Source organism: Chrysoperla carnea, chromosome 2, assembly GCF_905475395.1.
Source record: "Chrysoperla carnea chromosome 2, inChrCarn1.1, whole genome shotgun sequence".
In the NCBI taxonomy this organism is placed as follows: Eukaryota; Metazoa; Arthropoda; class Insecta; order Neuroptera; family Chrysopidae; genus Chrysoperla; species Chrysoperla carnea.
The window spans coordinates 62,937,449-62,963,007 of record NC_058338.1 but is presented as its reverse complement, the minus strand read 5'-3'; the positions used below and the strand labels follow the sequence as shown (position 1 = coordinate 62,963,007).

General features: G+C 28.7%; 1 protein-coding gene across 2 annotated transcripts in view; it reads right to left on the bottom strand.

The window, feature by feature from the left end:
- Positions 1-2,379: 2,379 nt before the first annotated feature.
- The window catches only part of LOC123292376 (GTP cyclohydrolase 1), a 73,937-nt gene continuing 50,757 nt past the window's right edge, over positions 2,380-25,559 (bottom strand). Inside the window, exons 4-6 of one of the 2 annotated variants that reach the window (XM_044873007.1) lie at positions 6,033-6,198; positions 3,426-3,542; positions 2,380-2,584 (exon numbers count right to left, since the gene is read on the bottom strand). In XM_044873007.1, coding sequence (XP_044728942.1) covers positions 2,455-2,584; positions 3,426-3,542; positions 6,033-6,198 — 413 coding nt within the window. In that variant the 3' untranslated portion in view covers positions 2,380-2,454. The remainder of the gene's footprint in view (positions 2,585-3,425; positions 3,543-6,032; positions 6,199-25,559) is intronic. The other variant, XM_044873006.1, reaches the window with a different exon arrangement.

Sequence of the window (25,559 nt, the reverse complement as noted above, 5' to 3'; positions counted from 1 at the left end):
AAATTTTTAGTGACCTTCAGAGAACTGAAAAAAAGATATTTTTACATTGATCATTATGGGAAATCACAGATTTTATTTTATTTCACAAAACTGTACGTTCAGATTTTCAGGTCTCTGAAGGCCCCTAAAAATTTAACTGGTTAATTATGATATAATAATAGACAACTATGCCAAGTTTCATTAAATTCTGAACGCAAAGTCTATTGCCGATAGTACTACCTTAAGGGACAGGTCCGTCATACCTCAAATGTGTCTTCCCATTTTATAATTTAAAAAAAGAAAATTTATTTTAAACCCTTGAAATGTCACCACACTTTATTTAATTCTTGTCTAAATTTCGAATAAATTTTAACTAAGAAAGACTAACCTGATAGGGCACTCAATACAGTAGAGACTTAGTAATCCTAACATTCAATACTCCGACACGTCCAGTAATCCGATACCCTCAACCCGTGGCTGTAAGAGTACATTAACCAAAAACTTATTGATTTATTTTATTAATCCTGAATGTTTCTATATAATCCAGTAATTCCAATAATCCGACGTCGGCTTTAATAATATCGGATTATTGAGACTCCACTGAATTAATAATGAAAACTGTTTGTTCCAATATAATGATTTTTTATTGGTCACATGATATAATCATTTATTTGTATAATATATTTTATTAATATATAATAGTAAAAAATAAGAATTTACAATGTAATTAATAATAGAAAATTATTTTTAATATAACATTTTTCTTTAAGAGAATTTTCTTTTCATAATTATAACAATATTAAAGATTTGTATACATATATTTTTTTTAAATATCTTAAAATGAACAATTTATATATTTTTATTAATAAAAAAATAATGTTTTTATGTATGTATATTCAAAGATAATACCTAAAAATAAAATTTCATGTAAGTTCATCACTTACAAATGGTTGGAAAAATTAATTATAATTTTTATCCTCATTTTTTATTATATTATTTTTAAAATTTTCATGATTTAAACTAAATAGTTTGAAATAAAAGCTATAATTAAAAATCCAACCTCGTTAACATTTTGATTTAGCTTACTCTTAATTGGTCCTTATTCTTATAAATTCTTGGTCAAAGTTTGGCAACATATTTTTCTTTATATTAACAATTATTTTTTAATTCAAATTTAAAAAAGGAATTTTGAAAAAATCTCTGATAATCCAGCAGAGGAATAACATTTACAATTCGAAATCCAATTTATTTTATAAAGTAATTATTTTTATCAAAATGTGATTCTAATTCAATTCCATGATATATAATGGCCTAATATAACAATTTAAAACATGCACAAAACCAATGCAATGTACAAAATACTGTTCTTAGTAATTGGCAGTTATTAGTGGCATGGAAGTAGTTATTCCTTTACACATTGTTTTTTCTCAATTAGTACAATAAAATTAAAAATCTATATAGGAAAAAAAAATGTTTTAAATTTGGCACAGCTGTTTATTGTAACAACTTCGTATCGAAAAATCGACTGAATATCCTTAAACCTCTTTTTGGAAGTTTAAAAACAATCATTTTTGAAATGTAGCTGAAGTTACAGTGCACATTTTTGTTTTTTATCCGACTTTCTGGCTTCAAAATTGACCGAGATATGCCAATTTTAAGATCGTGGATTTTTTTGCTCATTCAAGCTCGCGCAAAGTCCGCTTATTTAAATTTTCTGCAGCTTACTTTCTATTAAAAATAGCAGAGCTTCCTTATTTTTTGACGAATCAAAAAAATTGAAAAATATTTTAAGGGAGGGTTAACATTTTCGTAAAGATGCTATTTTAAAAGCTTGTAATTCATAAAGAACACCAAAAAAATTAATTTGAAAACCTTTCCTGATTTTACTAATGTGTTTGAATAGTTTTTTTATAATTTGTAAAAAATTGATTTTTTAAGCCATTAAACGTGAATAATAGATTTTTTAAAGAATTTTATTGTACTAAATCAGGGTTTTCTATCTAAAATTGGTATTATTTTAAATCAGTATATTATGCAACACATATTACAGAAATGTAAGAAGTATTGCATATGTGCACCTGTTTTGTTACGAACGTCGTTTTGGTAGGTTCATACTTTTACATTCGATTATTCTATGGTTTCATAACATTGGGTAGTTTATTTTACGCGCAGTACTTTTTACATTGGTTTAGTTCACAGTTCTATAAAAGGTAATGAAATCTTTGAAATGTAAATTCAAATATTTACTAGATAAGTTACTTAAGAGGAACATAAAAGTGTAATAAAATTCTGTTTCAATAGACTCATTAACAATATTGTTCCCAAATTAATGATTTTTACAGACTTCTTCGAAAATAAAATTTTATTATATAAAAAATATGATAAAAAACATATAGACTTTTGATTAATTTATAGGATTATTTCATTTGATTTTATAGCCTTTTTTTATTGTTGTATTTTATGATTGTTCATAGTTTACTTAGATTGAACGAGATTTAAGAATTCTTCTCGTGTTTTAGGATCGTCACGGAATACACCCAACATTGTTGAGGTTACTGTTTTACTGTTAATTTTTTGAACGCCTCGCATCACCATACACATATGCCTGTAAAATTCAGAATAATAAAATTAATTTGTATTCAAAAGTTTCTTTAAAATATCACAAAAAATGTTCTGCACCCATGCCATTACGAAAATTACCATTTACAAGTTCATCTGGCTAATTAATAATAACCGTTGAGTAAAATTTAAAACATAATAATAAATAACTCGTAGCTGTGAGAAAAATAAGTGAGTAGAAATAAAAAAATGTTCTATGGTTCATAGAAAAGATTATTTTACTTTAATGCCTCGTGGCATTAAGTTTTAGATCGTGGGGCAGAAAGGGTGATTTGTAAAATGATTAATACACAATTGAAATTTCGTAAGTTGCTTTCTTTTGGCGAATCTATCAAACTTCTCGTTACGACTTTCTTCGAAAGCGCTGCGTTCTCAAATGAGCACGATGACGTCATATTTAAGCCATCGGTCCGAAAAAACGCAGCAAAGAATTTGTCAGACATCATCATCTTTTGATAACTTTAATAATTAAGTATTAAGGAATAAAATATTTTGTTCGACAAAAATACTGCACCGATGAGCTTGCCTACTACCTCGAACATGCCTCGAACAAGTTATCGGACCAGATATACTGTTATGACTCGTTGTGGGACCAGAATACTGATTAGTCTCACAGCTAAAATAAAACGAATTTATCTTTATCTTGCATTTATACTTGTTATTTGTTATAAAAATTTCACTTATAAGATTAACGTATATACCGTAGTAATTTACAGACCAAACATCCGAAAGTAGGAATTCGAATTTCCGTCTATTCTAAATAATCAAGGTTATATTTTACTGGACAAGATTAAGCATTTAAATATAAATGTTATGAATATACTTACACTCCTTCAACTACAACAGCTACTCCTGCAGGTGCTACTGCTTTGGTAACTGCAAGCGCGATTTGTTTTGTTAAACGTTCTTGTACTTGGAGACGCCGTGAATATATTTCGACAATTCTGTAACAAATAATTTAGGTGAAGTTCAATAAGTTGATAATATCGGGCCAATAAGTCTAGGACTTACCGCTGCAATAAACATCTAACATGCAGCATTTAAAAATTATTTATAGATTATAATTTAAATAAAATGTTGCATAGCATTCAATTTCGACATTAACATCTTTTTAAATTCAGAAAGAATAATTGTTATACTAAACTATATGAAAAGACGATTCAGCCTTAATTGAGAATAAATATGGCACTATTAGCATACATTAGAAAAAATTTCTATATAGATAAGAATTTTGGCGAAAAATATAATAATTGGCAAAATGAATAACTCAGGAATAAGCGATTTTGGACAAATAAAATAATATCAAAACATCCCATATCCTTCTTATGGAAAATGGCTTCCAGTCCAACTTACTGCAAATTTTTTTAGAATAAGTATCAAAGGCCATAAATTTTAAAATTATTAACCAAGGTTAGCCATCATACTAGAATAAATTAAATTAACTGTACTCATATTTAAATTAATAATCTTTACATAATATTTAATTTCATCATCTTTGCATTATATATTTATTTATTTTTAATGAAATAAAAACATGTTGACGGACAGGCTGATTAATGACACTTAATTTATTTTTAGACAGAAAGCAGTTTTAAAATTAAACGGTAACCTAAGTACATACATGTATACGAACAATTGATCAATAATCCGTGTGTGATATAAGGTACGTATGTTCGAAAATATCAATAATTCTTCGAAGCAGGCGTCAAAAATCTTCACACATGGTATCGTATTTGTATCAAATTGGAGACTTTTTTATTAAAATGTTGTATTTATTTTTATGAGAAACATTAATTAAACAAATTTGCTGTAAGCGCGTAGTATGGTAGAGAAAAAGAGAGGCAGAGAGCAAAACTTAAAATTTCAGATCCGGCTTATATTCCTTACAATGCTTGTTTCGGCCTCTACCTTTCTTTTGATTATTGATCCTTTATTCGTAATAGACTCGGTATACGTATCAAATTTAAATTTTTCAAAATTTTTTTGATACTTTTTTACCCAACTGCCAAGGAGTGATTATGTTTTTCGCACGTATCTTGTATGTATATATATACCCATGTATATTTGTAAATTTTTTTATTATCTCGTATCTTCCAAACGGCTTTGTGAATTTCAACATTTAAGATCCCATTATCTTTGTCCCAAAAACTCAAGTATTCTTAGATAGGTGTTTGAAAAACATTAAACAAAATGGCGGATTTTGGAGCGAAATAGTAAAATGTTAATAAAAAATCAACAAAATCAATCGAGTAAAAAGGGGATTTCAAAAATATATATAAGTTAATAATTTAAATTTAATGAAGATTGATTTAAAAGAAATTGGGTTTCTTTTTGGATTGGGAAAGTTTGGGATTCTTAGAGCTAGGATACTAGAAAGTCTAAAATAAAATTAATAATTAAAAAAATAAAAACCCAACTGCGTTAAATAAATCTGTTAAGAAAGAAGCAAGTTCAGAAGTTTACACAGCGACTTTAACAGCCGGGGCCCATTAAAATTTAAACCTACTCAAATCTGCCAATAATAGGCCCCGACTGTTAAAGTCGCTATGTAAACTTCTGAACTTGTTTCTTTGTTTTTTAATTATTTATTTTATTTAAAGCTTTTTAGTGTCGTAACAAAAAAAACCTCAAATTTTACTATATTAAAACTTTTAAACCCATTTATTATTAGTAATTATATTTAAACATATATAGCATCCATGGACAAACATGGCTTAGAGAAGCCACTCAGACTTCTGTATCTAACATATGAGTAAGACAGTGATACCCTAACCAGTGTCCACCAATAATACGAGTAAGACAGAGAGACAAAATTTGTTTTCTACCTATCTCATTACTATTAGAGAAACTGAGATAGGAAGAAGAGTCGAATACCTGTCTCGCTTCCTCCTCTATGAGCAACTTGCATAAAGACACACACTATAAACTTTATGGCACGCAATAAACCTATAACAATAGTGGCTTTGACTTAAAATAACTCGTCTACGTCTGATATATAGGTATACTTGTAAAAAAATTAAAAAATAAACCATTTTTATGATACGTTTGCAATAATAGGAGAAAAATAATGTCTAAAACATGGCCCAGTATTGACTCAATAGTATTGACTTTGGAATCAGTAGTATTGACTGGGCGTACAGCGACAAATCGACTCATCACATCTGATGGATCAAAGGAGTGAAAATAATTAATTAATTATGTAATTTACATGTACTTGATCATATTCATTATAAGAACATGACTATCGATTCAGCTACGAATAGTAACTAAGGACAAGCAATGTTTTGAATATCAAAAACATTTTGAAAAATTTCAGTTTAACATTTATAGGTACCGAGTGTATATGAACTAACTTATTTTACTAATCGATTGATAGTTTTTATAAACATAAAATATTCGAAAAATTAAAAAAAAAAAATTCTAAATGTATTTACCTTGCTAATTTGCTTAATCCCAAAATTTTCTTACATGGTAAATAACCAATTGAAACTTTACCATAGAACGGTACTAAATGATGTTCACACATCGAAAACATTTCAATATCTTTAACTACAACCATTTCGTCGTGATCTTCATCGAATACAGCATCGTTTAATACCTCTGTAACAAAAAAAGTTAAAATTTAGTACGCACGAAATTGGTTTTATTAAAAAATGTTAAAATTATGATTTGTTGTCGTACTTTATGGGCTTAGAAATCAAGTTCTCAAAACAATAGTTTTGGAGTTAGAGAGCACGAATAAATATAATTCCATGCATAACGGTGACGGATCTAAGGAAGTGCAGTATGTGTAGCCTGGGCCTAATCTAGCTATTTGGCCTCTCCGGGTTGACATATGCTTGAAATTCGATAAATGAAAATCAAGGAAAATGCTTCAAACGAAAAATATTAGTTTCAAAGGGACAATTCTTATACCGCCATCGAATTCGATCTAAGTTTTTAGGTTTAATTAAAACCTCACTCTGATTCATAACTGACAAACAGATGAACGCTTTAAATTAGAAAGTTGTTCTTTATAAATAGGCAAACGTTTTTTGGTTAACACAATTTTTTGTAAACCGAATAGTTTGGACAGTATGTAATTGATGACAAAAATTTAGCTTTTAATGCGTTTGTTCATTCAATTTGAACTAAAATGGTCTTTTTTGAAAAAGGTCCACTTTTATTAGATTTATTGGAAGATTTTTGTTGAGTTTTATTAGTTTTTTTGGTTCTTTTTCTGACTCATAATGGTGAACTAAATCTAAATCCGTCACTGACCTGTTTTAGCTGTAATATTGAATTTCACATGTAATATTGTAAACAAAAACTACTAGGTGTTTGTCGAAAACCGCATTTAAAATTTCTATATATGCAATCAGTTTTTGCGGTGATTAGAATATCATTTTATTAATTATTAAATTACAACCCACGTATTACTTACTAGGTTGTTACTATGAAATAAACGTACCTATATAATTTTTCAAACACTATATTCTTTACGGTTTCTTCAGTAAAATTTCGTTTCTTAACAGCTTCGTAAAGTTAGAAAATTTTCTTAAGAATAAATAAATAAAGAAAACTTTCGTTTTATTTTCTTAAAATAGATGTAAAATGTAAAAGATGAAAATATCACCATTATCATCATAAATTTATTAATTATTTATTCATGTTCATCATTATTAAAGCAGGTTTTAACAAATAGATTTTTCTGTCTTCGGAACGAGTAAAAAAATGTTTATTTATCAGTATTAATCGAGAAATTTTTTATGTGAAGTATTCAAAACAGAAGTATATTGGTAGATAAATATCGGACTTAATTACAATATGCTCAAGACATAAATTGTAATAAGAAATATTTTTTAATACTTTATTTATGATAAATATCAAATTTTTTGTGTAAAGATTTATTTACCCGGAAGTGGTAAATTTTATGTTTAAAAACTATACTTTACATTGTTTTAATTTTTCAACGAAACATTGCAATTTCTTGCATCAGATACCTGATGACGCATTAACAAGAATTATTTACCGTAATTTAATGCATAAATCACTAAAATTCTTCTTAACTCTTAAAATAACACAGTCTCATTTCTTCTAGTGCAGGGCTTCTTAAACTTTTGTAATTCACGACCCCATTTATGATTGCGAGTTTCTTGACGACCCCATACAAATATAAAAGAAAAATAAATTAATATTTTTTGATGATTTATTTATTAGGTAATAATATACACATACATATGAAAATATATAAGTTTAGAATTCGTTTTGAAACATACAAAAATCTAAAATTAAAAATTGCACAAAAAATTATAAAATTGTATTTATTATAGTTTCAAAAACAAAAGTGGATTCTGACCGTCTTAATTCTCTCGAATATATTCAAGTAGTTGCGTGGTAAGTATTAAATTAAAGTATAAGTTAAAAATTTAATGAGATGGATGTGCCTGTTTTTTATTGCATAACAAATCAAATCTTGGTGGAATGTTTGAAACTGCTGGACGTAAGACCTCTTCAACATTTTAGAACGCTGAACGATATTGGGATTTAATATGTTTTAAAGCTGTTTCTTCAGCAATAATACCTAGAAATTTTGTTGATAATTATTTTACGGGATTATTTCGGCTTTTAGAGATTGACAAAAATAAATTTATATTTTTATTAATTCCAATAACATTTCATAATTCATAGTAAATGTTATTCAAGTTATTATAATACTCTTAATAGAAATGCAGGTACAAACAATCTTTCCGAACTAGAAGATCATATATTTTATGATATATTTATCTACGATAATTGTTATTTTATCTTTATAACAATAATTTTACAAGTTAAAAAACATTTTCTGTTAAATTGTATTTTTACCTCTCGCGACCCCAGAGTTTTGCTACGCGACCCCAAATGGGGTCGCGACCCATAGTTTAAGAAGCCCTGTTCTAGTGCAATAAAATCATTATAATATATTCAATTATTTTTTACCAATTATCAAAAATAATAAAGTGTATGAATTTAATGTGATTTCTAGTTGTTCTCGATAGTATTTCTGATAAATGTGCTGTTTTAGTCAATTTCTATATAATCAAGTTTTTTTTGACAGATATTAATTGGTTGTACAACATTATATGCAAAAATTATTGTGTAGGTAGGTATACAAAATTGCATCACTGCTAATACGGTGAAACTTAGATAAATGGGACCTGGATAAGAAAGAAACCTCCATAACTGTTAGTAGGACGAAGCAATCCTCTAAACCTGGGATTCGATCTATAGATTTTATCGTCATGGTTACCTCTATAACTGAGACAGCGAGTGAATTTTGTATGCATTAACCTCTGTAACGGAAATAACATGGTTTTGTTTGTTTATTTTCGTACTTATTCTTATTATATCTGCAAATTCCGACTAAACTAATTTTGAGCCTTAAGTTTTAGATTTGCTTTACTATCATACGGATGTTTATTTGAAAAATGCTGAAACGAAGGCTCCTATTGTTATCAGTGCGTGAAAAACTAAAGTTAATATCTTTTTATGAAAGTGGAAAGATACTCGATGAAGTCATAATACTCTGAAAGACAAGGAAAAGTAAAACGTGTACGTTTATCAGAATATCCTGAACTCGAAGAGTGTTTGCTAACAGGAGGCACAAGATTTCGAGCAAAGGTTCGGTTTTCATAATTTTTGTAGCAGCAATGGTTGGTTGGAATGGTTTAAAAATTTGTGGAGAAAGTAACGCTGTTGATGTTAACAAATATAGCCAATGTATGAAGACTTGCTGTTTATTTTATAAGTGTCTATACGATAAAACTTTCATCTGAAAAGGCGAGTTATGTCATCGCGGAAAACTTAGTAAAGAGCACGTTACATACTTCTGGGTGCTAACATGTCAGGAACTGAAAAGCTGATTAAAAATCATTATTTAATAATCGCATTATAACTTGTTTTATTTAATAATCGCATCTCTATAAATGAATAACCTGTATTCTAACCTCTATTAATGGAACCCTTTGTAAATGAGACAGATATTTCTTTACATTTACAATACCTGAGACACTGGGTAAGTGGAATACCTCTATAATATAAGTGAGACAAATTTATAGTTCCCTTGATGTCTCACTTAACCAGGTTCTGCTGTATAATGCAAGTATTATCGTTATTAGATTAATTAAATAAATAGAAACTATTATTAAATTAATTCGTAAAAAATAAAAATTATTTTAACATATGTAATCATTGAAAACTAATTTAAATAACAAAATAGAAGTCAAATTTCCATTTTTTTCTCTTGACAATGTGATACTATTGGAATTACTTACAGGAGCAAAAACACTGCTCGATGTTTCGGGAGTTAGAAACATACTAAATATTTCTCATAAAAGATAAGTATTTTAGAATTAATTTTAAAAATTAAAAAATAAAACATTATTTACATTCCCGAAATTAGATTCAAAGCCAAATTTCATCACGGTTTAATCATCAGCCTCACAATGGAACATTCCGTTACCATATTATTGATCAAAAATTAATAAAATCGAAAAATAAATATTTAATATCCTTAGTTTGAGACGTTTCTTTGAGCAACCACAACTTTTATGTTTTATTTAAAAATTGCTTTTTAGAAAGACAAATATTGTAATAAATTTCCAAGATAAAGATGTATCAATTGAATAAATCTATAATATATATCTAGAACATACTTCGTTATGAAATAAAACTAAATTTATGCGAATAATAATGTAATTTCCAAGGGAGACAAAATATATCTAGGTTAAAAGCATAAGTAAGAAGAAATGATAACAAAAAAAAGGTGATTTCGAATGAATTTCTATATTCTGGTTTATAAGAAAAGTACAAGCCCACGCATAATTTTATAAGAAAAATACGATTGTTATTCAAGTAAATAAACTCAACAGCTTATTATACACTGAGCGGCAGCAAAAACGAAATATTTATTTGAAAGATCCAATTTTTATTTTGATAATTTGGTCATTAAAATGAGTCATGGAGACGGTCGACAGAAGTAAAAACTTAAAACTTTGAAATAACTGTGTTTTGTTTTTGAATTTTTAAATTAATTACACTATGAATAATAATTAAAATTTTATAATTTATAAATTGAAATAATTTATATTTTATTTTAGCTGGGCTAATCACCTAACATGGCCTGTTCTCAATATCTTTCAGAAAGGTTTGCAAAAATGGAGCATAAATGCTTAAACGCTATGCTATGCTTCTCAAAAATTAGGAAAAATGAAGCATAATTGCTTAAAAGCTCTGCTAGTTTTATTTAAAAGCCATGACAAAGGTTAATAATAAATATTTATTAAACTTAAGTCTGAAAATAAGATGTTTGCATTTAGTTATTGCCACTAAATAAAACGATATGAAATTCTCTAAAAGGCTTGATTTTTTATTTTATTACAAGCTTTAATTTAGTTTTACCTGTCCCGTTGTCTGTCTGTAATCGAATCTTGCAAGTCAAATTTGATCCACTACCCGGTTTCCGATTGAGCTGAAAATTGGCATGCACATTTAGTTTGGATGATGTGTAATATCTTGAGGCGCTCAATTTAAAATATAAAAAATTGATCGGAACGCCTAATCTATTCCACATGCCTAATTATTACTCGAATTATTCTTGATATTAAGCTTAAGTTTTTGCAAATAGTCAGGTATGAGTGACTCATAGATAAAATTATTTTCTACTTTTTAGTACAATCAAAACTTATCCCTTAAAAAATATTTTTTATTTAAATTTTTATTTTCTAAACAAGTGTTACCGTCTAAACCGAATTAATTTTCTAATTTTTTATTACGGCTGTCAATATCAATCCGCACAGAGAGAATCTATCTTAAAAATTTTCTAAATATTAAATCTCGTATTTTAATGCCCATCAGTATATTTTCACATTTTTCTAGTGTAGAACTGAGTTCATTTTAACAGTTACTGATAAGTGTAGTACTACTTATTTCGAAGAAAAATTTCTCAGAAATAAAGTAGAAAAGGAACAATCAAACAACTTATGTATGTAATAATAACAGACCGAATAACAGAAAATCCTTGCAGCTATAACTGGTCAAACCGCATACAAAAAATATCTCTGCTTATTAAAAAAACGATTAAATTTATAATTCGCGTCCATTGCACAATCGAACATTGATAAATAAAAACTATTTTGGATATAAAATGTATCTCAAAGTTCACATGCAAACTTGTATAAAATTTTTAAATATTTATGATATTTGGACGGGGGGGGGGAAGGAGGTACACAAAAATTCAAAGATTTTCTAGGTTAAAATTTCATAAGATACGAAGTTTACCTTATAATTCGTAATTTTCTATTATTCGGACTTTTTCTTTTATTATAAGATATTTATACATGAGTATACTATTACATGAATAACAAATTTACTCACTGGAATTGCATGAAACTTTCATGAGACTCGAAGAAAAAAAACTATGAAATGAAATTACAAAAGGAAATAGTAACAAAAGTTTATTAAAAGCTGGGGCATCGTAATAGGCGTGGAGCCACCAATTCTGAAAGCTCCGTGATTACGGATTCTAATATTTTGAATAAAAAATAAAAGCTAACACTTAGGCGAACAAAATTTGCTTGGTCGGCGTGGATTTGACTGGCCAGAAATATTTTAATTATATTATGTATGATTAAATTTCCATAATTTTATTCCGTCATCACCGATTTTGATCAATTTCATAAAGAATTTTGTGCGAAATATTATGTTCATCAAGAAAAAATTCGGCCGACCAATGATTCTTATCAACCTTTGTATCAACCTTCATTTATTATATGATCAACCTGAATAAAAATTTTCTTGTATTTCCTCTTTTCCATATTAAATTGTTTAATAAATAGCTCAAAACTTAAGGAAGAGACCGGAGGTAGAAGAAAGACTCTAAAAAAAATGTCATCAAGTAAGTAAAATCTATGACAATATAATGCTCACCCACACAATAAAATCTGGTTTGCGCGATACTTTCGGCAGTTTGTAAGCACGCATACCAAGATAATTATGAATGTGAAATTAAAACGCGTGACATGACAAAATAATATTTCGCACAAAATTCTATACAAGGTTAATCAAAATCTGTGATGACGGAAAAAAATAATAGAGATTTTATTATACATAATTTGTTTAAAATATTTCCGGCCAATCAAATCCACGCCGAGCAAGCAAATCTTGTTCGTCTAAGTGTTAATTTTTATTTTTTATTAAACATTTAGAATCCGTATCACGGAACTTTTAGGATTGGTGGCTCCTGGGCTATAAAATAAATATTCCTATACTTACACAATAATTTAATATACTTTTTTTGAAATGTTACTAGAATTTATAATACATTTCGATTATCTTTGACGAATTCAGTTGTTTTCGTTTCCATTTTTAAGTTCGCTAAAAACCACGCTTCCTATAGCAAAAAGGGGATAATATTTTTAATTGTAATATAAAATTCAAATTGTGGAGTGCTCTATACATTCATTATTTAAATAAGCTTACTAAACAGACATCGACCACCCCACGATTTGAATTTTACATTACAATTAAAATTATTATCCACTTTTTAGTGCAGCGAAGCGTTTTTTTTTAGTTTTTTAAACAATAATTTATTACTTAATCATACGATAACTTAGTCACATGCATCTTTCTTATAAATCAAGAACTTTAGAAACTAGATTCTATTTATTCAGCAAGAATAAATATGTAACCACCCTCTTCGAAATTAAGGACAAGTAATTTCAAAGTATCTAGACTCTTGCGAGACTTAAAACATGATCTTGGTCTGGGGTATTCGCAAGAACCGAACTGATTTTAGTCATCACTACATTTATTAATTTAGCTTGTATATTATTATGAATGCTAGGCAGTCAATCGGACAACCACGGAACAGTTTCATTCACGTAAACTTGTAAGGTAAAGATCAAAGGAAATATTAAATTAAAGCAAAAATGATCAATAGGCAATGATTAAACACACACAAAAATCAGTATTTAAGAGGATGAAGAAATAATATTATTGCCACACTATTGAAATAATGACAAGTAACTATGTATTCGAAGTTTCTCGTAAAGAACAATGAATTAAATAGAGCTTTTCTAACTCACTTATTCCTGTGTTCATGCCATACGGTGGTATTGTTGAATGAAGCACTTAACTTTATAACATAGAAAATAAACGAAAGGAGGGATGGGTTATGAAAACCATATCCGTTCGTTTTCTTTTGCAATTGACAACTCGAATTGGTTTAAACACCCCCATAACACACTGTAAAGCATATGGTAGATGGTTACGAACGAAGGGAAATGTAAGAGAAAGACAGATATATATTAAAACATTTGATTTATGAACATAATAATAAATGAATATTATCGTTAGAAGAGATTTTTATTTAAGTTTTATCATAAAATATTATAGGTTTAAAATATATGTTTTTATTATTCCATTCTATTTTATTTGAATACACAATCGAAGCTTTGTCTTATTTTTTAATTTTGAAATAATTACAGTGAAAATGATTTGAAGACACCCAAATAACATTCTTGTTTAGGTCCGAAAATGGATCAATTACTCAAACAAGTCTTGTTCAACTCTCAACTTCAAAATTATAAATTTCTTTTAATTTTTTATGTATTTTAAAAAGGGTTAGGAATCTAACCTACAAAGAGCTTTAAACTAAATACGTCTATTGCCCGTCGATCTTTTTTTTTCAGTACTACATTATGGCCTGGATATAAAGTCCGATCCTTTTTTACGTATTAAAAAAAATGTTGCAAACGACGCACAATCTCTGCGCGAAATTTATACGTTGTCACTCTAATGCGGGATACCTGATTTAATTTTCAGAATTTCGGTTCTTTCGTCCTCTTCAGAAACTAGTCTTGAAGAGTGAAATACATCAAAATGCCGGTATTAAAAGACGAATTTAATAAGCTGTACCAATATAATCAATTGTGTATAATTTTTTGTTCTCATCATTCAAGAAGTCAGTACAAAACAAGCGAAAAAAAAAATAATTGATTGAGTTAGTTGTTGAACAAAAGTTTAAAAAACCAATACAGTTATGCGGGCTTTCGGACGCCATTTATATAGTTTTCGAAAATTTTCTAAAGTATATAATATAATTTTTTTCGTTTTTCGAGATGTTTCACAACGCCACCAGTTGAAGCTACCTGCAAATTTTCGAGTACGCTATACAAATTTCATCTTGTCTAAAGAGTCGTTTTTGAGTTATCGTAATAACGGACGCGCAGACAACCGGAAATAGGCTAATTAGGTGATTTTATGAACACTCTTCCAAAATTTTGTTCGTAGCATCAACATTTTTAAGCGTTAAAAACTTGGAACTAAACTGAGTATACCTTACTATATATTTCATATACAGGCTATACAAACACAATCACTGAATGTAAATCTATTTTTATGCCAGAACATAATAGTAAAGGTAATATAAAATTTCATAAAGCTCTTCTTAAATTAGAACGAACATTTGAAATAATATTATTAGTTGGTAACAAGACTATTGCATTAGTGTTGAAGCGATTCAAATATCACAAATACTTCGTACATGTAACGGAGGATAAAGGATATAGTTTTATTTAATAAAATGTTTCTGGGCTTTACACAATAAAACTAGATATTAATTATAAGTTAACATAGTAAATTCAAATACTCTGTATATATTAAAATAACGTAAAATGTACTGTGACCAACGAGTAACTGAACCGCGCCAAAAATAAAAATAAATAAATAGAACTTGATGTCTATGTCTGTTCCTACGTGACACACTAAAGGCTAAACGCGTCGACCGATTTTGACAATTTTTACGTCAATCGATTTTTCTTAACCTCGAGAGTGCTACTGATGATATGGCAGTAAGGAAAAATCAATGTGGCGATCAGCAGACGCCATATTGTGAAGAGTAATATATGTTCCCATGTGGCATACTAGAGACGAAACGTGTGTACCGATTTTGATGATTCTTACGTAAATCGTGATTAATCATGCGAGTGCTACTGAAGATATGGAAATAATGAAAATTCAATATGGCGACTACCAGTTTGGTCTCTAAAGCGCCTCAAAGGACCAAACATACATGCGTAAGATGAAAATGAAAGTATGGTAAGTGACATGGCAAACTATGGTAAGTGAAGTATCGCTGTATAAGTATTTGAAAATCCTAACTAAAAGGGTAAAATAAAAAAATTTATTTAAAAAATCAAAAAACCCGACTGAGTTAAGTATAAACTGAAAAGAAAAAAGCAAGTCCAGCAGTTTACATAGCGATTTTAACAGTCGGGAAGATTCTAAGATCATTACCAAGTCTGCAACTAAAAAACTGCAAAAGATTTTTAATTAAATGCTTCTTATAGATTTTTATCGACTGGGGAAATTGGGTAACTGGTTAACATAATAAAACACTATCCCGTCCGGTTTTCTTACAATACTTATTTGAAAAATCAAAAATTCGAGAAATTCAGGGGGATAATAGTTAGGTGATTAGCATGTAATAATCCATGCGAAAAACAGAAGGTGAAAGCGACGACGTGCTCGGAGAAGCAGGGAGAAGAAAATGTTTCAAAACAAAAACGTAAAACCGTTTTTCTTTTGTGTCAGTATCATCCTTTCTAGCCTCTTCATTTAATCGAAGTACCATTTTTTTGATTTTTTAAATAAATTTTTTAAGACTCACATCTGACGTAATAGTAGGAAATGGATATTATTTTTGAAAAATGTCACACATAGATAAAAACATAAATTTTTTTGCAGACCTCTGTTATCTAGTGTTAAATATATAAATATACATACACATGGACCATTTTGTAAACGACCTACATACATTTACAGTCGAGGAAACGAAGCATTGAAGTTCGAAAAATTTGAACAGTAAGACGAATTGAATGAGATTTTGTCCATTCAAGAAATTTTGTGCCTAAATTGATTGATAAGAAATTAAAAATATGCAATTTCCATAAATAATATGCATTTTAATTGACCGTAAATACTGAATACACAATTCGATTAATAGTGATGAAAATGATTCCAAACTTGTTACCCGGGGTTTTTGGGGTCGCTGAACACGAATATCGCGAATTGGTCCTCCAAGTACCTGGCGTCCAGGGTAAACGGTATCATCGTCTACTGAAGTTTTCGGGCAATTCGTTATATAATCGGTCCAAACTCGATACTCAGGATTTTTCGGGTTGCTGAACATGAATATCGCGAAAGAATTGGTCTTCGAGGTACGAGTAGGATAAGTTGTTATGAAGTATACCTAATAGTTTGCAACGCTAAATAGAGGAAATATTAATTCACATATGGTAAAAATTTTTTGGTGTGTTTGAAATTATTATATTTCGAATTTGTGGTGTATTTCGAATTCCATTATGAGATTCTATAGGAAAATTATACTAATTGCCACTGGCAAAATTTTTAAACAAAAAAATTCTGTTAAAATTCAAAATAAAAACGCATTTTGTAGGAAATACAAAATCAAACATAATAGGTTGGCTGATAAGTCCCCGGTCTGACACATAAATGGCGTCGCTAGTATTAAATGCATATTATTTTTATATAGTACCAACCTTCAAATGATTCGTGTCAAAATTTGACGTCTGTAAGTCAATTAGTTTGTGAGATAGAGCGTCTTTTGTGAAGCAACTTTTGTTATTGTGAAAAAAATGGAAAAAAAGGAATTTCGTGTTTTGATAAAATACTGTTTTCTGAAGGGAAAAAATACAGTGGAAGCAAAAACTTGGCTTGATAATGAGTTTCCGGACTCTGTATTTTTTCCCTTCAGAAAACAGTATTTTATCAAAACACGAAATTCCATTTTTTCCATTTTTTTCACAATAACAAAAGTTGCTTCACAAAAGACGCTCTATCTCACAAACTAATTGACTTACAGACGTCAAATTTTGACACGAATCATTTGAAGGTTGGTACTATATAAAAATAATATGCATTTAATACTAGCGACGCCATTTATGTGTCAGACCGGGGACTTATCAGCCAACCTGTTAAATGCCTAAATGTCTATTTTTCAATATATTTACTATAAAAAAAGTGTCGCTTGTCTTAAATTTTTGATAATATTGATTAATTTACATAAGGAAATTTTTTTTAAACTTTTGAACTAACTCGATAAATTATTTGCAAATAAATTAACTCTTTATGATCTAAATGTTAAAAGCGACCTTAAATAAAATTAAAAACAAAAATTAACTCTTAAGCAGTTTATTTATGAAATTTAATTATAGCAAGTGTCAACAACAATTTTTTTACTGACAATTTACAGGATAAAAAATAATTTTTATCAACTTGGCAAATAATTTTTAATCAATTTTGTAACTGAAAGAATGACCTATAATGATGATCTTGAGATTTGAATTACATAATGATAACTTACACACAGACGTTTTTGCATAGTCATGCTAGTGCATTGAACTTTTTTTCTTTTTTCATATAGTCTAGAAGTTTTGCTAACTTCCAGTTAAAGAGTAAGTTAGAATATCGTGTTTTCTAGTTCATATAATTACCTTTAAAATGAGCCCCGGTAGAGTAGAAAATTTTATGCATTCAAATGTTTTAATGAAAAAATTATCGCGTTTGCTCATAACTTATTCTAGACTGGAGAGTCTCAAATTCCTAATGTACCTAAGCTAAACAATAAAGCATACTTTGATAGAAACTTATAATTTCTAGCAACGGGCCATAGAACATCATAGAGATTGATTATTCCCTACTCCCTTATATACTATAAATGTGAAAGTTAGGATGTTTGTTTGTTGCTTTGTTTGTTTGTGTGTTTGTTACATATATTTGAAAAAAAAAAATTAAATTTAGTCTATGCATTTTACTACGCCATCTATGAGCATTTTTTACCATAAATTAAAAATTTCTGTAAAAATTCTGAACTAAAATCAATTCATGGCTACCTATTCTAAAACTATATAACATTTCTAAAAATAATTGAAATCTGTACATATATTTTACCTGTCTAGAACAATCCCTACCCTATTTCGAGGGTTCTGGAAGGGGGATAAGTGAAAGCAAGAGAGATTGAGTCTATAACGCAGTGGTCTTATTACTTTTAAGCCCAGCAAAGCGGGCGGGTATCAAGCTAGTATGAATATATAATTTGAATTTATGAATAGCTGTTATAATGTATAATAAATAATGATGTTATGTAAAATATAATTTTCTACACATTATTAGGCTATACTTGTTCTTCTCTTGTAAAGAATCAATACAAGTTGTCAACAGCCATACAAAGTCGTAACAGCCATATTGTCGTAACCGATCTATGTAATATAAACTTATCAAAGGTGTTTATATTTGACTACTAGATTCATTTATTCAATAGATTCAGTCAAAGATTCAGCCAAAAATTAAGTCGAAAAATATGGGCAAATAATAATATTCCTAGTAAATTTCTTATACTTAATACCGTGTCCTGTAAAAGAAAAACTTAGATCTTATAGCGAAAACAACAACCGAGCCAATATTGGTCTAAGTCTCTGAGGATTTTCTTAAACATTGGACCAAGCTTGGAAACTAAAACTTTTTCTGCCTTCTTTATAAGATCACATTGCAAGCTAGGGAGTCAGACATTGACTTCACTCTGGATGTTTACAAACTAAGGTTTGGTTCACTGGATTTGACTGACACTTGGGCAAGGACAGTAATAACAAGACTGGATTTCTCAATGCTCGCTTAACCTCTTTCCCATCTTCAGGCATACAATTTCTTATTTGAGATACACAAGCAAATACATAGAGAGGCGAGAGTTAAAGCTACACAAAATATTAAAAATAAAATCATCATCTTAATAACAAATAATTCAAGGCTATTTAACAAATTTTGAGAGTAGGTATTTGGAAAAAACAAACGGTAAACCTTTCTGTTGGACTCCCAAATCTATGGCTGGCATTTTGCTAAAACCTAATGTAATATGTTTCTAAGGTGTCAAATATTATTAGTAAGGCATGAGTTCAAATGTTTCTATTTGTTAATAAACAATAAATTTTTAATTCAATGAAACGATCAATGCTAAAGTTTACTTACAAAAGTAACAAATAAGCAAGTTGACAAACACTTAACATTTACGTCAGACAAGTTGCCGATTTATTAATTTTTTAAGTGAAATTTAAGATTGATTGAATTAAAAATTAATTGTTTATTAACAAATAGAAACATTTTCACTACTAACTCAAGCCTTACTAATGATGTTTGACACCTAAGAGACACATTTCAAGAGGTTTAGCAAAATGCGAGCGCTTTCTTTCATTTTCCTTGATTAGCCGATCTTTTACTGTACTAATTACGTATCTTCGCTTCAATAATACGAGGCTTAAAACGATCTAAATTTACGATAAACATTAGTGATTTCTCTTACATTATGTTTAGTTTCATTTAAATGTAATTACAGCAGCTCTTTTGAATGGACCGTAATTAACTAGGCGTACTATATTTGACTTATAACATACATATACTTGGTTCTATTATTCATTTTATATTTGCCGGATGGTAAAACATAATGAATCCGGGGAACATTTAACAAAGTTTAATTAAAATAATCTCGCTCTATTTGTTACTTTATCAACATCGAGAAACGAGTTTAAAGCTTTCTGTTTATAGATTTTGAAATTATAGAATACGAGAATGAATTGGAAAGCAACAAAATTTAATTTCCAAAATTTTTACGACTACAAAATTTATTAAGTTGCTTACGCAGGAAAAATTATTTTCTTGGTAGAAAAATTTTCTTCAATAAGAAAAAGTATGTTTATTTCTTCTTACTTTTTTTTAGAAAAAACTTCACAAGAAATGTATTTTGTCGAACCTATAAAAACCCAGCTCTACAAGTATTTTTATAATGATATAAAAAAACTTTTAACAAAACTAACCTTTTAATAAACTTTATTTATTAAGGGTATAGAAATATACTGATCCAGAAATTTTATTTCATATGAAAACACTCTGTACACAAGCTGTGTTCGATAAGTTTAATTTACAAAACAGGGCATAATTTAACTTTTGTAGTTTAATTATATTATTAAACGGAAAATGTAATTCCAATTCATAATTAAAGCATAGCTCAATATCAGACGATGTTATAGCATTCCGGTAACTGGGTACAGCAGATTGTATAGTTCGAGGTACGCGAAATAATTTTGGATTACTATTATCGAAATGACGTTACCAAGCCGAAGTTCTATTCAGTTGTCATACGACAGTTCCATTCTGTTTATTATTCATACAACATGTATCTCATTTTGAGTAAGCCGTGATAATTAATAAAATTTGCAGTTATAAAGAAATTTAAATAGGCGATAAACCTGTCAAAAAATGTAAAGGTTCAAAAGAACCTGTAGTATGCCTTCGCCTCAAACATCGTTTTCGAGATACAGTTAAAAGTAAGCTTTTTTTATAAAAACCTTCTTCCTTCTAGTAAGCAACTTAATTATGGAACAAGAAATATTTGTGATATTGAAAAAATCTTGATTAATTTAAACAATATGTATGTCGAAAACCCTTTGATTGTATATGTACTTCTCGTGGGAACTAACGCATATTCCGGATTAAGATCTGAGACTTTTGTGATCACGTTATATTTTATGGTATTGCGTTTCAAATTTTTTTAATTTTTATTTTAACTTTATTTTATTTTACATCTCTCTTTTAGCTTAAGTTTATTTACTCTGTACATCAAATTGATATAAGGCCTTTGGTTATACCATAAATAAATTTTAATAAACAATTTGGCTTTGATGTAAAAGCATGCGAATTGCAGAATCACTGAATTTATAAATAATATATTTTTAAATGAAAATCAAATCAATAATATACATGCCGAATTATTTTATTCAAAAAAAAAAATTATTTTTATATCCTGTATATATGAATATATATCAAGTCATACTAAGTTTAGTCTCAAGTTTGTAACGCTTAAAAATATTAATGATGCGAACAAACTCGTCAAATAAACGCCCCTCTTCAATTCTACAAAGTAATACTTCAATATCAATCTTGTGCAAAGCAACAGGTTCCAATACCTATACAAAGTTTTTTTTTTTTGCAAATTTACCAGTTATGAAACCAATTGTATTTGAATTGAAGGACAATTTTTTTTTCATGACAAGCGTTATTTTGATGACATGAAATATAACTTTAATTTTATGTAGGTACATACACACATACATACACTCTGATATATATGAGCAAAAAAAACAGAAAAGTCTCATTAAATAAACCGTCATCTATGTAAAGGATGTTCGCTTTGAAAATTCGTTTTCGCATTTTTAAATATATAACTTAAAAAGTGCTGGGTAATGATTTAATTTTAAAACAACGCAGAACTTCAATTTAATCTATTCTTCATAGGGTTGAAAAAAGTACAGTTGAGCTAAAGTTTGGCGTCCTACAAATGATATAAATTGTAGTTTTTCTTTCTAAAAATATATTATTTTATTAGGGCACACAGTCTCCTTTCAGAATATACCAAAAAACATCAAATCGTTGTCTGTTTATTCTGGTGATGGAAATTAGGCCTTATCTATATCCCTCTTTTGAATAAATATAGGCAGTATAAAATAGAAAACATTTCAAGATCGATCTACAAAGTCATTTTATGATTCCCCTGACGTCCAACCTTCTTTAATGGCATTTTGCAAAAATATTTGGTTTAAGATTCATCGAAAAATGCAGAATGCGATGGCGAGCTATTTTATACTTTTAGAATTATCATTTAAATTTCAAATTTTTTCTGTACTGATGTGCACGACCATAACGCACTTAAATATGGCAATTTTTTCAGAATCCAAACCATTAAAAAACAATTAAAATACAATTTCCGGTCTTCTATTATAAAATCAATTCCAACGTATCGGATGGGGCACCCTTTAAATATAAAGTAGCTTGGTTATATCGAGATTGTGCCGTCACCATGGTGATAAAGAGTTTTTTTACCTCCATAATATATCTGTATGTATGTATAAGTTACATTCAATCTCTATTGTAACTATTCTATCCATATACATTTTTTTTTTACATTTTTCTTCTTCCACATTATTCATGATGTATTTATTTCAACAGGTCTCCCAAGAGAGCAAGTAGTACAAATGAAATGAATATGTATTAGACCGTGATTCTACGACATAAAAATAATTATACTCTTATAACAGCTAAATTTCCCTACTGTTAATTATTATAATTTTGAATAATTCTGTTTTCAAATAATTATATTTTCCGTAAGAACCCTAATCCTATCAATTTCAATTTTTATATCATTTGTTTAATTGGAAATATATGAGGGTGTCACAAAAAAAAAAGAAAAGGTGCAAAGAAGAATAGAAAATATTCTGCTCCCAAACTAATATTAAATTTTGGAACTATTAGAACTATGTTCCAAATCACACGTTATCATTCTCATTTTTTTGCTGGTTGAAACCTAAAACCAAAAAAGTACAACAACAAAAAAAAACGACACCAAAAACCGACTATTTTCTCTACCATGAATATTTTCATCTAGGTTACCTAGGAAACTAAAACTTTTTCAATCGAGACAGCTTGCCATAAATTTTGAGAAAATGCAAAAATATGATTTGTCAATTTGCATTTTTTGTTAAAATTTTATGTTTTGTCATTTAAAAAATTGACTTGTGAAGGTTATCAGAAGTTAAAGATAACAGAGATAATTTAAAGTAAGTACAAGGAAATTTTTATGTTGTCACAATAAATATCCGGATCAAACCAAACGTATTGTACGCACATATTGCGTTGACTATTAAATCAGAAGTAAGTATGTCAATATCCAAATTTTGCTGAAACTTTAGTTCCTATTTGAGTTTGTGTTTTTTTCTTTGTTTGTACGTTTGTTGGAAAACCGACATAACGAAAAAAATTTTGAGGACCGATGATAGTGAGTGTGGTAATAAAGAAAAGTTATTTTAATCGAGATTTCAGTGTTTTTAATGATTTTTTTGCCGTTGATTACACAGCACGTTTATGGCAGGTAGACATAGAACATTTTATGTTTTTCAATGTAGCCAGTTAAACGGTTCCAATTAAAATCGGTAGATAGAGTTTTCCTTAGTAAGAATGTCGAAAAGCCTGAATGAAAAAAGCTGAATGATAGACTAAAAGAATCGTCGAAATTTCACTTCATGATGGACTCACGGTCTATCTTTTAATGTTCAATAAACTTATAATGTCTCAATACAATAAAATGGGTTTAATCAACTCTTCAATTTGTTTTAAAATTTCTACAGTTGGGTACTTATATGTTTTTGCAAGGGCATGGTGCTCCTTGATATAGACAATTAGACAACTGCCCTAAGCCACTCGAGAAAGCTCCGCAGAGTTGAAGGGCGAGGGCATGAGACAGATGTGTATAGGAAGTATTTCTATCATTACCTATTTAATTTTGGCCATGTTTTTAGAATGTTATAAATATTATATTTTACAATAACCAAAGCAGATCTTCAAAAATACAGTGTACAAAACCTGAAAAATGCTCCACTATTTAAATTAATTATTCTCTGACGATGGAATGACGAAAATGATGTTAACGAATGACAAAAATGACGTAAAATTGATATCTATTTAACTAAAACACCACACCATCACCAATTGATGAAATTTTCCGTATTAATTCTAGAGAATTCTAAATTCGTATTAATTCTAGAAAACATGCTAATTATTTTTCCGGAATTTCAAATTCAACGAAAAAATCTAAGCCAACCTAACATATTAAAGAGAATTCCAGGTAACAATCACAATATTATCCAAAAATTAAAAGAACTCTTGAACACAAGTAGTAGTGCAAGAGACCTTGCAGTGCAAATAAAAAAAAATGTTTTCGTATAATTCATTATACATCCTTATTAAATTAATCCATATTTCTTAACAGCTGTTTTTGTAAGTCAAATTCACGTGTTCACCATTCTTACTAATGTTAAAAGTAACTCTATCTGTCTGTCTGATTGCATGCTTGGGTTTCACGGCTAAGCGAGTGATTCAATTTTGGTGAAGTTTGGTGTGGAAATACCGTGAGATATAGGTATGAACCTACGGTACTTTGTTTTCTGAATATCAAGCCCGAAAAGGGTGAAATAGAGGATAATCTTGATTTCGAATTGGCCATATTACTCATCAATATGTAAAATTAGGCTTGATACCAAATTTTTGACAAAATGTGAAAATGAAATTAAAATTTATTAAAAAACGAAGAAGCTATAAGTTATTTTTCATCTGAAGTGATAAAAAAATTTAGTCCGATCCCTTATTGTTGAAAAAAATTTGTATTGTAAAGTCCTTCTACCGACGTTTAAAAACTTGGGATTATTATATAAAACTTGAAATTAATAAAATTAAATAGCCTACCTGTTTATTTTCGGTAATCTGTCCATTTAGTTCTGAGGCATATTTAAAGTTTCTCTAAATTTTTTTGGGAAAGAGAGATAAATCCTGAGACTGATACTAAATAAAGAGCACAGCAAGCTTTTAAGCCCAAGTGGAAATTAAAAAAAAAAAAAACTATTTAAATTAAAGTTAAAATCATAATAAATTATTGCAAAAAAAAACAACCTGTTATTCCCGACTAATTAAGGACGTATAAACACGGTAGTGGGGCCACAAATTAAAAAAAATATATATTTTAAATTTTGATGGTGTATTATGTTATAACTTGACGAAATACAAGACAAAAAGGAAGAATTAAATTTTCGCTATCTGCAATTATTTTCAAAATGTTGAAAATTAAAAATTTTGTGTAATTATTTAACTTTCGATATTTCGTAAAGTCAGTCGATTAGAACCAGTCAGTCAGAATCGACAAACGACGCGGGCAAGTAACGGCTGACATTTGAATAAAATATTGATTGAAGAACGATATATCGCATTAAAAAAAATGAATTGATTAATTGCATTTTTTTAAAATATAATGTAATTTGTTTATTTAATAA